General features: G+C 37.2%; 1 protein-coding gene across 3 annotated transcripts in view; it reads right to left on the bottom strand.

Annotated features, from left to right (window-relative positions):
• The window catches only part of SLC12A7 (solute carrier family 12 member 7), a 115,509-nt gene that overhangs the window by 57,118 nt on the left and 45,246 nt on the right, over nt 1-13,145 (bottom strand). For all 3 annotated transcript variants that reach the window (XM_063298728.1, XM_063298730.1, XM_063298731.1), the window contains exons 2-4: nt 4,958-5,052; nt 3,329-3,451; nt 2,758-2,904 (exon numbers count right to left, since the gene is read on the bottom strand). In XM_063298728.1, the coding sequence (XP_063154798.1) occupies nt 2,758-2,904; nt 3,329-3,451; nt 4,958-5,052 (365 nt within the window). The remainder of the gene's footprint in view (nt 1-2,757; nt 2,905-3,328; nt 3,452-4,957; nt 5,053-13,145) is intronic.

Raw genomic sequence — 13,145 nt, 5'->3', positions numbered from 1 at the left:
GCTGGTCTAGAAACAACTCAGTCACTCTACCCTTGATATGGGAAGGAAGAATACTGTACATTATTTATGTCCACTCCACCTTTCTAGTAACTAGAAGGAAAAGTCATTTATATATGCTATAACTCACTTCATTTTGAAGTGCAGAGCAGTTAAGAGAACCAAATGCCACATGTTTTCTTTCAAGAACTGTGTCCCTTAGAAGAGCTGAAGCATTAGCTGATGAAAGAGATGGGAATTGCTTATGACACTACAAATGCCCCATTTATTTATTATACAAGCTTCTAACAGCTTCTGCACAGGAAGAAACGTTTTGCTGCAAGATGCACATCACTATTTGTATTACAAAGGTTAAAACAAATTACCTAACAAGAAAACTGTGTTAACATAAATATTTAGATGTAAGAATGTACAAAAAAATTGAATGATATAGTAAGAGTTTTTCATAGTCATCTTGTGGATGGACTGTTACAATGCATTCTAGTGCAATGGGTCTGCCCTTGAAGACCACTTGGAAGCTACTGCTGATCCAGAATGCAGCAGCACAAACAGAGATGGACAACCCTTGTCATGCCTATGTAAGATCCCTGCTATGTGAGCCGCATTAGATACAAACTGGCTTCTGAGTGTAATTCAGGGTGCTGGTTATCGCCTACTGTAGATGAGTATGGAGATGACTTTGAATAAGGTATTCAGCAATCATTACCTGAATACCAGCTTAGCCTGGAAAGGGAGGAAGGGGTGAGAAAGAAACTCAGGATTGCCACATCTTGATTCTCTTGGTATAAGAGGGGAAACAGAATCTGTTAGGCTTTCAAGAGTCTATTATATGTTGCAACAATAAAGTAGAATTCCAGTAGTCTTCATGGAGTTGGTTTCCTGATCTGGCCCATTTGAAGGGCTGACAGACATGAAGCCCTAGCTATTTGAGAGACTGCTTGTCTCCCCTAAGTGTCTGCCCATCCTATGCATTTCAACTTGCTTTGGTCCCATTGAGCAAGCAGTGTTATCTAGCAGGATAGGCAGGCTTTTTCTTTTGCTGCACCTGCCTTTTGGAACAGTATCCTCCCAGAGATCTGCACGGCCCCCACCTTGCCCATTTTTTAGGGATTCTTTTTAAAAATGGGCTTTGCCCCCAGGCTTTGGGTTAGGATGTTGGGGTGGGGATTGTGGAAATTTGGTTTTCGCTCCCTTGCACGGGGGTTGTTTTTATGTATGCTCTTTTTGTGTTTAACTTTGTGAAGCTGCTCAGAATAATTTTGGAATTAGCCAGCCTAGAAATTTAATTCTGAAGGTGACCCATTTGCAGTTTTAGCCCAAATTATACAAAAACCACATCTACTGGCTCTCAACATCGGAAATTCTATAAATTGCTAAGAAATGTTGCTATTTGAAGCGAGAACAATTGGAAATAAATCAAGTCAATCAGCTGTTGGGAAAGAGTTTCCTTTGTCTTCATATCCTATTTATGATCTCTGTGGATGAATTACCTCCAGTGAAAAATAGGGTTTCTCTTTCACAGGGCCAGTATCAAGGATAAAATGAGAGAAAAATTAAATACCTCATGATCTTAACGCAAGTTAAACAGATTAATAATATTGTGTATTCTAAATGTACTGAATTTATAAATAAATGAAATTTAGGTACATTACAAGATAATAATATAGTTTAATTTAAAAAAAAAAGGGATGTTCTGTTCTAAATGTATAATATCAACAGATGGAACAATGGGGCAGATTTGCTATTTTTCCCACCAGTCAAAAGAAGGACATGGAATCTATTTAACTTCCTAGTTCTCAATCATTAGCACACAAAAAGCTAATTTTGTTCAGGCAAAGAAAGTAAAAAACCCAACAACTGGATAACAAACTTGCTAGGCATTTTTCAGCAGATTTTTGGAAAGTATCATTTTAAATAGTTTCTAGTCACTGAATGGGAACACATTTGGGAAAAACTGAATTATTATTTTCAAATTTAATACCATTTCTTAGTTTTGAATATACTGCAGTATTTAAAATACAACTGCATTTTATCCATCAGACTTATCTGAACAATGATTCCAAGTCCTCCTTGGAAATCAGACTTGGAGAGATCATAATGCCTTGGAGTTTTCCCCCAGATATCATATATGAATAAATATTGCTTCCAGAGCTATTTCTTGGGATGGTCCAGAGAAACAGTATACAACCTAAGATCTCTAGGATGCCTCTACTGATTAGAAATGTGCTGAATCACATTACCATTCAAGCCTCTAACCTTAGCCTTCCATATGCAGCTCACAAGCTCACTGCCAGTGCTTTAGCTAATAGAAATATTGTGAATCAGAGAGGAAATTCTGTGTATTTTTATAACTGTATTACCTACCTTAGCATAGCCTTGTTTGTTCATTTGTTTTCATCAAGCAGCTTCTGACTTTGTTTTTAAACAACTACTGCATTTGAACTGAATTCTAGTTTAAATTAGGAAGAGGGCTTATTTATGAGATTTTCTGATCTAAAACAGTGATTTTTTTCTAGAAATAAACAAAACAAGCAGATGGCTTTCATTTAACACGCTTGATATTGCTTTAGCCTGTCAATAGCACTGCTTCTAAGCGATATGGCTACACAGGAACAGAACAGTATGCCTCTGTTACCAGAAGTCTTGCATGCTATAAATACCCCTCCCAGCTATTTCTAAAGTTATTGAGAGAGTGGAAGAATTATAGGACTGCAGAATACACTTCAGCTAAGTATCAAAGCAAGCACATATTATACTTACACCGGCACAGCACATGAACACAATAATGAATGATTCAAGAACTCCTGCTGTTCCCACAATCCATGTCAGTCGCAGAAAGAGAATAACTCCTAAAATATTTTGTAGACAGGGTAAGTACACACCAATGAAAGTACCCATACGTGGAGCCTAAAAACCAGATAACATGTAAACTCTGTTAGAATAATCGTTTTGATAAAAAACTATCTATCAAAGGCCACAATAGAAAGGTTTTTGTATTCCTCATAAAGATTACATGTGCATTCTATATACATACTTTTACATTTGCTTTTGTTCCTTTTTTCATTATTTTCTGTTTTGTTATCCTAGCTGCACTGATTCAATAAAACTCTCCCCTAAAAAATTGCATTTCAGCAAAACTGAAAAATTACTGAACTGCAATGCTGATGTTAAGAATTTTTGAAAGAGGTTTCCATTGCATAAATCTTCCCCACATAGTTCTTATCTTGTCTGACCATGATCTGACAAAAGAAAAGCATCATAACTTTTAGGGCTCATTGATCAGGAACCTGTTAATATTCATGGCCACTGGAATGGAGTGTGCGTTTTGTACCTTGATCTCCTTCCGCTTGGAATCTTCATCTTCTTCATGCTCTACCACTCCCTGAGTAACATTGGTATAGTTGGCTAATTTATTAAGAAGAGATGATACCATGGGATTGCTATCCATTTCTTCCTGTTGAAATTTCGGGACATAATAACAGGTAAGAGAAGAGCACATTTTAGCATAAAGATAATCACATACAAAGGTGATGTAAAAAGCTAATGAGTGTGAAATAACCAATAGCTAAGGTTTTCAAGTCATTTTTATAAATATTATATGGCCCCAAAATATAGATAGTTCAAGTACTGAGCTTAAAAAATGGCATCTAAAAAGTATACTCTAGCCCTGCTTTCTCCGGATGTGCTGGATTACATTTTCCGGTAACAACAAACATGGAGATTATCCAGCAGAAAAAAGCTGTGTTAACTTATAAAAATTTATGCCACAAAAGAATATCATTAGATGGTACAGGGCATTTTGTTGTGGTTATGGTACTATAAAACTTCTCTTTTACAGTAGCATTTATAGGAAAGCAATTTTTTAGTCATACTTTGGGGACTGCGTCACAAAAAATATGTTTTGTATACCAACTGATTGATGAAACCATTTTTTTGTTTTGATTAATGCATATAACACTGTTGTAATAAGAGAGAAATTAAACCTTGTAACTGCTCGAAAGGAATGTTTGGCTGTGATATTGTTTGTGGGGATTATTTTGGGCAGCCAAAAACATTAGGAGATGGGGCAATGATGTGTCATGCAGGTGAGTGGGAATCATTTTTAAAGTTTTTTTTAAATTGTCAGCTGAACACATCCTATGCACTTATTTTCTACTGGAAAATGGTTAAGAGCTAGCAAGGAATTAACTATTCCTTATTTTTTCTGAAAGAGAGATTATGTTCTTTAGCAGCATTGGAAAGATAAATGTATGGCCCCATTTATTCAATGGATTGAAGACCTGACTACCCTTGGTACTTACAAGTGGATTGCCTATAGATGTAGACTTCATATGGACAAGTATAATGAGATATGGGACTCATTTATACAAGATACAGCAGATTAAAAAAACATGATAGTCATATAAATATATTAGAAATACATATATACTTGAATAATATTTGCATTAGGTAAGTATATATAGAATTGCAATTGTTTACTGTTATAATGACATACTAAACGTACTTTTTTCTTTTTGTTGTATTTTCTTCTCTTTTTGTAATTAAAAATTAAATAACAAATAAATAAAAATGTTATTTAGCAGCCCAGTGGAAATAGAGCTCTTTAAAGACCTTTTTCTTTCTTTCTTTCTTCTTTTATTGAGATAAAAGGGAATAGAATGGTTGGAGTGGGGAAATAATTGTGGGGGTTTGTTCCATTTTTTTCCCAGCTTCATAAAAAAATAAAATGCAGGCTTTGAAAGCTTCCCACTCTCCTTTGTGTCAGCTGGAAGACAATGGTTGTCTGGGTTGTTGATGATTGTGTATTACAGATGCACAGAGTGAGTAAGCTAACCAGGAAGTGGTTGACTCAGTTATCTCTGTTATGCAAACATAGCCTATGGATTTTAAGCAAACAACTAGTGCACTTAAAATGTACTAACAGTAACAAGGAGTTGTTGAAATTAATTATTAAAATTACCTCAAAGAGCGCCATATTTTTCCCTTCATAGAGTCTTCCTCTCTCAAAACTTGAATTATTGATGAATGGGCTACTTTCTCGTGGGATCCCATCACCTACCATGGGACAACAAATATACTTATAGAAGCAAACATACAACTAAATCACACAGCTTTTACTATAAATTCGACAGTTCCATATTCCTGCATGTAAGAGATCTGGCTATGATAATCTGTAGATATAGATAGATACTTTATCTTTTAAAAGAATAGGCCCAAAGGGGATGCTGAGATACTTCTGCTTAGACAAACAGCTGTCAGGCTATGAAGCCACTGAGTGAGACATTAGGGGACTTGAGGTTGGGACAGGACCAATGCAGGGTTCTTCACACCCAAGGTGGACTCTTAGGTTGGGTCCTAATTTGGCTACTTCCTCAGTTACACAGATTTGATAGAGATGTGCATGGCCTAGGAGGTGATGTGTTTTTAAGTATTAGTTTTATTTTTGCTGGTTTTTGTTTTTTTTGGACTAATCAGCTCTGAGATACTTAAAATACAGGGCAGGCTATAGGAAAATAAACAAATGCAGCAAATAAGAGTTATTAAAATCACAGTAACAAAAATACTTGATTTTTTTCTTCAACGTTCAGCTGTTAATGTCACCACAACTTGCTGGAGAAGGAAAGTTTGCTGGGTAAGCAAGAATAGCGTTCCTGTTCTTGGTGATTCTAAGAGGACATTCTCCAATTACTTTTCATTCTCTGAACTCCCAACTTCATCAGCAGAGTCATTTTTTTTCTACTTTGTTTCACCAGCTCAACTGCACAATGCACAATGAATTTCTGCTTGCTTTTATCTCTCAGGTATCCTGAGAGTCAGAATACCGCATGTACCTCCTAGTTGGGGGGATATGGGCAACATTACATTGGCTTGCAAAGCAGACTCTAAATTGGAGATCTGAGCTTGCATGGAAAAGTGTGAGCCTGCTTGCTAGTATTTGGCTACACTTGTGGTGGCATAATCCGAATGCTGCATGTGTGAACACAGGGGCCACTATGACTGGTAACCTAATTATACCTTCCCTTTACGTAAAAACTTTCATGCAAGTCACCAGAGCCATTAAACAATGGGAATAAGGAGGAAGTAATTGTTTATCTTTCCAGAAATGGGTACAGCTATTACAGAAAGAAAACCATTAAGAAAAATTAGTAAACATGATTTTAGACATACTAATTTAGGCTAACTGTAAAGCAATAAAAACACTTTAAACGTTTGCCTGGTCATGTTATATGAGTCATGCTTCAAGACATTAACACCACAGTGAAGATTTAACAACATAATTAAGCTATATATTTCAGTTTTGAAAAACAGGCAAGACAAATCCCTGTTTTTCCCTGTATCTGTTTCACGGTGGTTGACAGATTGTTGAATAATATACACTTTTCAAAACCATGAAGTTCTTGTCACTGTTACAAAAAAAAATCCCTGCCAGAGCAGATCCACTGATTAGTGGGGTGAATGTTAACTGGAACACAAACTGGATTTGTTTGCTGATAATTTATTATTCTTCTCTCACCAGAACAGGTTACAAAGTATGACACTGACGACTATTTATAGAAAACAGTTCCTTTTTTACAGATTTAAGCTTTATTACAGCTTTTCATATTGCTTAATGAATATGCTGTATTCAAGTTGACATTCTTAACAAATGTGCCGTTAATATTTAACAGACAGAAGGGTATGGGGTGGGAATAGCCTGGTACCTTTCTTTGATCACCACTTCTCTTGAAGCTTTTAATGTGTCTCTCAGGTTCCACCCTCCTCAAAAATGGAGTGCTTATTCTGATCTAAGTGTCTCTGGTTCCACAGGGGCACTCAGGTCTGATGCCCCTTCACCTGAAGTTAGGTCATTGCTGGACTTTGATATGACATATGGTTTCTCAATAGCACTGTTCTGAATAGTATCTCTATGAATTTATCATCAACTTGGTGAGTGGAGGCACATGGTGAGGAAATACAGGTGTGGTCTTGCAGAGGTGGCAAGATCTTCCCAACAGATCCTTTCTTTTTAAATATCAAGAAGTGTACAGAAGTCTCATGCTGCTTCTCTATACACTTCTTGATATTTAAAAATTATCAGGAATTTTGATGCCCATCTCAGCATTAAGCATGAAAGTGATGCTTTACCTAATTGTGTTAATATAGCTACATGAAGATGCTAGGTATAAATGGTTATGAATTGTGAAAACTGATGGGAAAAGCCAATTAAAATGGATTAGCAATGAACTATTCACTATTTTTGTAAAAGAATTCTAAACAAATGCAAGCTCCTTTCTTACTAATAAATGTTCCCAACTTCCTGATCTATTAACACATGGACTAAGTATCATAAAATACAAACAGCACAGACACTATTGACCTCCAGTTCTAGCAAGTCTTATCCCTGAGAAGCCTATAAATCTTATTTCAAAAATCCTCAGCATTACAAATCCTCAGAAAAGGAAGGATTATTCCTCATAAGCCCATCTGTACTGGTGCTGCAAGATAAAGCACATCTCCAAAGACAGCACTACAGTATGTGCACAAGTAAGCTCCACTGGAACCAAATTTCGGTATTAAACAAAAAAACCCAAAACAGTTTGGTAATCAAAGAAACAATGCCTGTGATATCTGGCCCTCTAAGGCATCTCCATCACAGCTGACTGATAAAACAATACTGGCCTTAAAACATTCTTTAAGGATGGGCTTTAACTAAGACAAATAACATCTGCTCTAAGTATAAAATTGTGAACATCCTTTAGGCATTATGGTAAAATAGTAATAGAAAAGCATTTAAAAAGAGCATATGAGATCACAGAAGCTACATCAGAGGAATTCAAAATTAGATATTGTTTACTAAATAACATTTAGCCATGAAAGAAAAAGCAAACAGAATCATAATGCAGTAGAGTGATTGGAAATTACTCTTAAAATGAGGAACCACAAACATTGCTGACATTTTGAAGCCAAATAAAGAAAACTTTTGAATAATGCCCATGTCAATGTCTCTTAGAAGATCACATAAATAATCAGAGATCAGAATTTATAACCTAATGCAAGTCACAAGCTTTACTGGTATATATAAATAAATTAATGCAAGTGCTGAGTTAGCAACTTGAATCTGGATGAACAGAAATTGGGAGCCTGTTTCTGACAATGGAAAAAAAAATCTATATGAACTAAGATACTAATAACATCAGTTCCACACTGCAACTTTTCCTCCATGCTGTTGCAGTAATACAGTGTAGTAAGTACAAAGAGAAAAACTTTAAAATCTGGCAAAGAATTAAAAACTGTCATGATCACAGTACTGGAACTATAATTATAAAACAAGAAAAAACTCTATTGATAGAAGGGGGCAGAGACTCCCGGAGGTTAAAGGGTTATGGCACAGCAGCTTTAAGCATGTCTGCATCTGCTCAGTGTCTGGATGGAAATTTACTGAAGTTTCGAGTTTTCCAATATCTAGACAGCAAATAAATATTGAATCCAAATGTTCAGACAAAGGTGAATAATGAGTAGGAAGATGTTCTTTCCATTTCTCAGAGCATGAACAGAGGTAACAAAGATGTCTGACAAAGAGAAGGGAAAGAACAGTAAGTTTCTTTTCTTAGAATACTAGATAGTATCAGAGATGCTCTGTGTACACAGAAGAGCCCATTTATGAGGTAGGAGACCTTAACAAAGAACTGGGGGATAGCAAAACAAACAATTATATATAATAATTATATAATTTAATGAGGACCTTACAAACGTTTGAACAATATGTGGTGGCGTAACCGATTTCCAGTATAAATTGCAGCACTTCATTAAGTGATAATGGAGATGGGAGATACACTAACGAAGATGCTCAACATGTCTCTCAATCACCTTGTATCATTTAAACTTACATGCAGCCTCGATACACCCTTGGATCCAATCTGGTGAATTTTCTTCATGTTTTTAACCTACTATTGTAACGAAAATTGGCCAGATCAGAGTACAACTCTCTCCCAACCCAACTTACCTCACAGGGTTGTTGTGGAGACATGCAGTTGTAATCGAAATTATTCAACCCCCATTATAAGTTACATTTTCAGTTGAACTTGGGGACATCACTTGAAGCATTCATTATGTTGAACTATTTCAATTGCTTTTGTTTGATTTGTTGATTGCAAACAGTTGAAAGTCTGTACATTTTGACAATCAACCTGATTTGCAATGGGGGTTGAATAATTTCGATTACAACTGTAGGAGGCAGGAGTATGATGCATGTTCGCCACCCTGAGTTGAAAAGATATGTGTGTGTATAAATAATAATCTGTCCCAAAAGCAGATAATTAAATGGAGCAGTCCTATCCTAGTTGGAACAGATAATTACATCTAATCACATATTTGCTTTTTTGTCTACTGGTATATTCTTTCTTCCCTTGTCAACTAACTCCACAACTATGAAATATGTTGCAGCACTCTGGAGATACTTGAAGTAGCAAAGCAAATTTGAAGTACACAGAGAGGGAGAGGAGGAAAAAGCTCACTGTTAAAATAGAAACTATTCACATAATGCTGAATCTAACTGATTAAACCGATAGGTACATACCTATGCTCAATTTTCATCCCTCAGCCCTTTTCCTCAACTGCCCTAATGTGACAATATTTCTACAACAAATTAGCATCCTCCCCCCAAAAAAATTCAAATATTTTTTTGCTTCCATCAAATCTATTATTTATTACTAAATTTAACTGACTGATACGTTGTTTTTCAAGAAAATTTTCTAGGAGGCTTACATAACGTAATACAAATATGCAGCAGCCCAGGACACCAGAAAAAGGAAACAGACTGCCTATACAACATCTATCAACAAAATGGATACCCATGCAACTTTATCAAAAAGTGCCTGACCACTCAACTCACTACAGCACAACCAACAGAAGCTATGAAAAGGATAACACTGCCATACATCAGAAATATCTCAGAAACAACCAACAGATTATTCCAACCACTCAGCATCACCACAGCACACAAACCAAGTAAAGCCCTCCAAAACATCTTAAGGAAACCAAAAGACCCAATAGCCCAAGAAGAAAAAAACAGGAATTATCTACAACATACAGTGTAAAGACTGTGGCAGCCACTACGTGGGACAGACAGGCAGAAGACTAGCAGAGCGCATCCATGAACACCAACTAGCAGCCAGAAGACACAATGAGAACTCCTTAATCTCACAACACATGGACAGACTCAACCATAATTTTCAACTGGGAAACTGTGAACATCCTAGACCAAGTTAAATCCAAAAACACCAGGGAATTCCTGGAAGCTTGGCATTCAGACAGAACAACTATCAATAGACACATAGAGGTAAACTCCATTTACACACCATTGACAAGAGACAAAAAGCTAAGAAGGAAACAAAAAGGCCAGAACACATCCTCTCCAGCAGCCAACACCCAGATAAGCAGGGATCAACACCAGACAAACAATCAAGCAGAAAACAATACCCTAATCAAGGAACTACCAAGGAAAAATCCATACCCACACCAAAACTGCCAGGGCAAGCTACTGTATACTGCATAAACAGGGAGCAAACATCACACTCACACTGACGGTGTTATCTAGTTGGGTAATGAAATGTTTGCAAGCAAACAACCAAGCTCAACCCTGAGCTACATATATTCTCTTCTATTAGAGTATTAAACTTATTACCCCATGTTATAGAGACACTATGTCAACAACAGAAAAAAGGGCAAAAATTTCCAGCTATGCAAAATGATTGTTTTAAGACCAAAATTTTATTAAATCACTTGCTTCTGTCACATCAATAAACTGTCATCCAACTAACTGTGAGATTAGGTGCTCTATCGTTCCAGCATATGCATCATACAGAAAATTGCATGAAAAGGGAAGATCAATTATCCTTCTCTTCAAGTAATTTTCCATACTAGCAAGGGACTATCCCTGAATCACAACAACTGTCAGAGCTAGATGAAATGTACTGTCAGTATTCTGAAGGGGCTATGGTGGACGATGTCTAGTTTGGTTGATTTACAAGTTTTATTATTTTATTTGCCTTAGCCCTACCTTGGATGCAGGATTACTTCAAATGCTTATTTTGCACTTAACTGTTGCAAACTGCCAAAAGCCTGGCAACTGAGGCAGGTATACATTTGATAAATAAAAAATTTACAATAATGATTTATTTAATGGAAAACAACAGGTACTTTCTTAAATTCAGCTAGGTATGTGAAGAATCAAAAAGAAAACAAAAAAATCAGGACAGTTAAGGGTCATAGAGTACAAAATGCTTTTTTTTAAAAAAAAAACACAACACAATGAGACAAGTAGTGCAAGAATTTATCTTCAGGAAATACACATAATAGATATTTGATTATGTGTCATCACGTCCACATTGACTCTTAGCAACCACATAGATTTTCTCCATGATTTGTCCCCAATTTGGTCCAGGGCCCCCATCACACCACTGTAACTGAGTCCATCCACCTTGACGTTGGTTGTCCATTTCTTTTCCTTCCTTCCACCTTTCCCAGCATTATAGACTTCTCCAGAGAGCTAGGTCTTCACACAGTGTCAAAAAGTATGATAATTTAAGTCTGGTCATTTGTTCTTCAAGTGGGATCTCTGAGTTTTGTTCAATGATCCATGTGTTTGTTTTCTCGATTATCCATGATATTCTCAAGAGACTTCTCCAACATCAATATTCAAAAACATCAACACACTTCCATAAAGTGTCATAGAAAAGAACACTGCCTATACAATTCTGATCTTTGTAAGTATAGACACATCCGAGCATGGCAACTGAATATTTTTTCCAAGGCCTTTGTTGTTACTGTAGCAAATACTAGTCTGTTCTGTATTTCTTGACTCCTGATTCCTTTACTGTTGATAAAAGGCAGAAGCTATCTACCACTTCAATATTTTCAAAGTTCTAAGGTTGGTTGCTATACCTGTTGTCATGAGTTTGTTCTTTATATTTAATCTTAATCCCATTTTTTCCCTGTAAAGGTAAAGGTAAAGGTTTCCCTTGACGTAAAGTCCAGTCGAATTCGACTCTAGGGTCATGTGGCCAGCATGACGACTCGGAACGCCGTTACCTTCCCGCCAAAGCGGTACCTATTGATCTACTCACATTTGCATGTTTTCGAACTGCTAGGTGAGCAGGAGCTGGGATTAACAACGGGAGCTCACCCCGCTGCGCGGTTTTGAACCGCCGACCTTCCGATCGACAGCTCAGCAGTTTAACCCGCAGCGCCACCGCGTCCCTTTTCCCTGTACTCGACTTTTTTCCCTTCAACCTTAAAACCTCAGTCATCATCTTCCAATCCAGCCTCCCTCAATGTACATTCTGCATATAGGTTGAATAAATAAGGGGAGAGTATATAGCACTGAGGGACGTGGTGGCGCTGCAGGTTAAACCGCTGAGCCGCTGAGCTTGCCAACCGGAAGGTCGGTGGTTCGAATCTGCGTGACGGGGTGAGCTCCCGTTGCTAGTCCCAGCTCCGCCAACCTAGCAGTTCGAAAACATGCAAATGTGAGAAGATTAATAGGTACTGCTTCAGCAGGCAGGTAACGGCATTCTGTTTAGTCATGCCACATGACCACGGCAGTGTCTACGGACAAACGCCGGCTCTTCAGCTTTGAAACAGAGACGAGCACCGCCCCCTAGAGTCGGACACAACTGGACTTAATGTCAAGGGAAACCTTTACCTTTACCTTTTATATAGCAGTGCCTCACTTCTTTGTCAACCTGGAGCTGATCTGTTTTCCCATGTTCCATCTGGACTGTGGCTTCCTAAGCCTGTGTATATGTTTCACATGAGGACAATGAGATGTTGTGGGATTCCTGTTTTTCTAAGTACAATCCACAGCCTGACATGATTGACACATTCTGTAATCAAAGAAGCACACACTCACTTTTTCGGAGGTATTCTTTAGCTTTCTCAATTATCCAGCATGCATCAGCAATAGTGCCTTATGTTCCTCAGCCTTTTCTAAAGCCAGCTTCAACATTTAGTATCTCCCTTTTCATACAGGGCTCTAATTTGCACTGGATGATCTTAAGCATTATTTTGCTAGCATGTAAAATTAAGGATATGATAATTTGCATGCTCTAAATCTCCTTTGTTGGGATTTGTATGTAGATTGACCTCTTGCAATCTGTTAGCCACTGTGT

This window comes from Candoia aspera, chromosome 3 (genome assembly GCF_035149785.1).
Source record: "Candoia aspera isolate rCanAsp1 chromosome 3, rCanAsp1.hap2, whole genome shotgun sequence".
In the NCBI taxonomy this organism is placed as follows: domain Eukaryota; kingdom Metazoa; phylum Chordata; class Lepidosauria; order Squamata; family Boidae; genus Candoia; species Candoia aspera.
The sequence above is the reverse complement of the archived record's forward strand: the minus strand, read 5'-3'. Positions and strand labels throughout refer to the sequence as shown.